Source organism: Leptomonas pyrrhocoris (genome assembly GCF_001293395.1).
Source record: "Leptomonas pyrrhocoris isolate H10 chromosome Unknown, whole genome shotgun sequence".
In the NCBI taxonomy this organism is placed as follows: domain Eukaryota; phylum Euglenozoa; class Kinetoplastea; order Trypanosomatida; family Trypanosomatidae; genus Leptomonas; species Leptomonas pyrrhocoris.
The window spans coordinates 3,404-4,072 of NW_015438405.1; the positions used below are offsets into that span (position 1 = coordinate 3,404).

At 52.8% G+C, this 669-nt stretch overlaps 1 protein-coding gene across 1 annotated transcript; it reads left to right on the forward strand.

Annotated features, from left to right (window-relative positions):
• Positions 1 to 299: 299 nt before the first annotated feature.
• ABB37_10135 (hypothetical protein) lies at positions 300 to 669 on the forward strand (the record flags this gene model as incomplete). The annotated part of the gene is made up of 1 exon (XM_015809898.1): positions 300 to 669. A coding segment is annotated over one exon (370 nt), but the record flags the coding sequence as incomplete, so codon positions are not given.

Here is a 669-nt window from a genome sequence, read left to right on the forward strand (position 1 = left end):
GCGACGAAAACCGTAAAGCCTAGAGCCTTACGGTCCGTCCAAGCGTTTTTTCGTCCCGCCCGACCCACCCGTCGAAAAGGACACGCTAGGTAGGCGCGCAGCGGGACCAGCCCGAGAAGGCCGGTACACCGCTCTGCTACGGTGGGCTGTATTTGGTGCCATTATCGGCCTTATTTTGTTGTTGAGCTTCAGGCTACCCCCCTGCTGACGTTTGCTTCCCCGTCAGCACGGCGGACCATTGGTGGGTCCCAGGCGGTAGCATCGCTCCTGTTGTTTGTTGTTCGAAGCCTGCGCCAGGAATGATGTCATGTTGGAATGGTAGGATGTTGGAATGTACCTTAGTACCCGATTTCCCTCTTTTCTATCCTTGCGACAGTCTTCGACTTTCGCCTCTCACTTCTTTTTCGAGTCCCGCCCACCCGAGCCCGCACCGCCCCGCTTTGGAGGCGGACTTTGAAAAGGAGTCTGCCACTTCGTATGTATATATCCTGCGTGAAAAAGATGTAAAAGTGAAAAATATGGTACATTCGCTTTCTGGAAAGATATGCCCTCATCCGAGGAGGAAGACACGATGGTGTCGGGCAAACACCGTTAATGTATGCATACCCCAAAACGGGCCATCAACAATAGTTTTCCTTTTTCCTTTTCCTTCCCTTCTCCATCTCTACG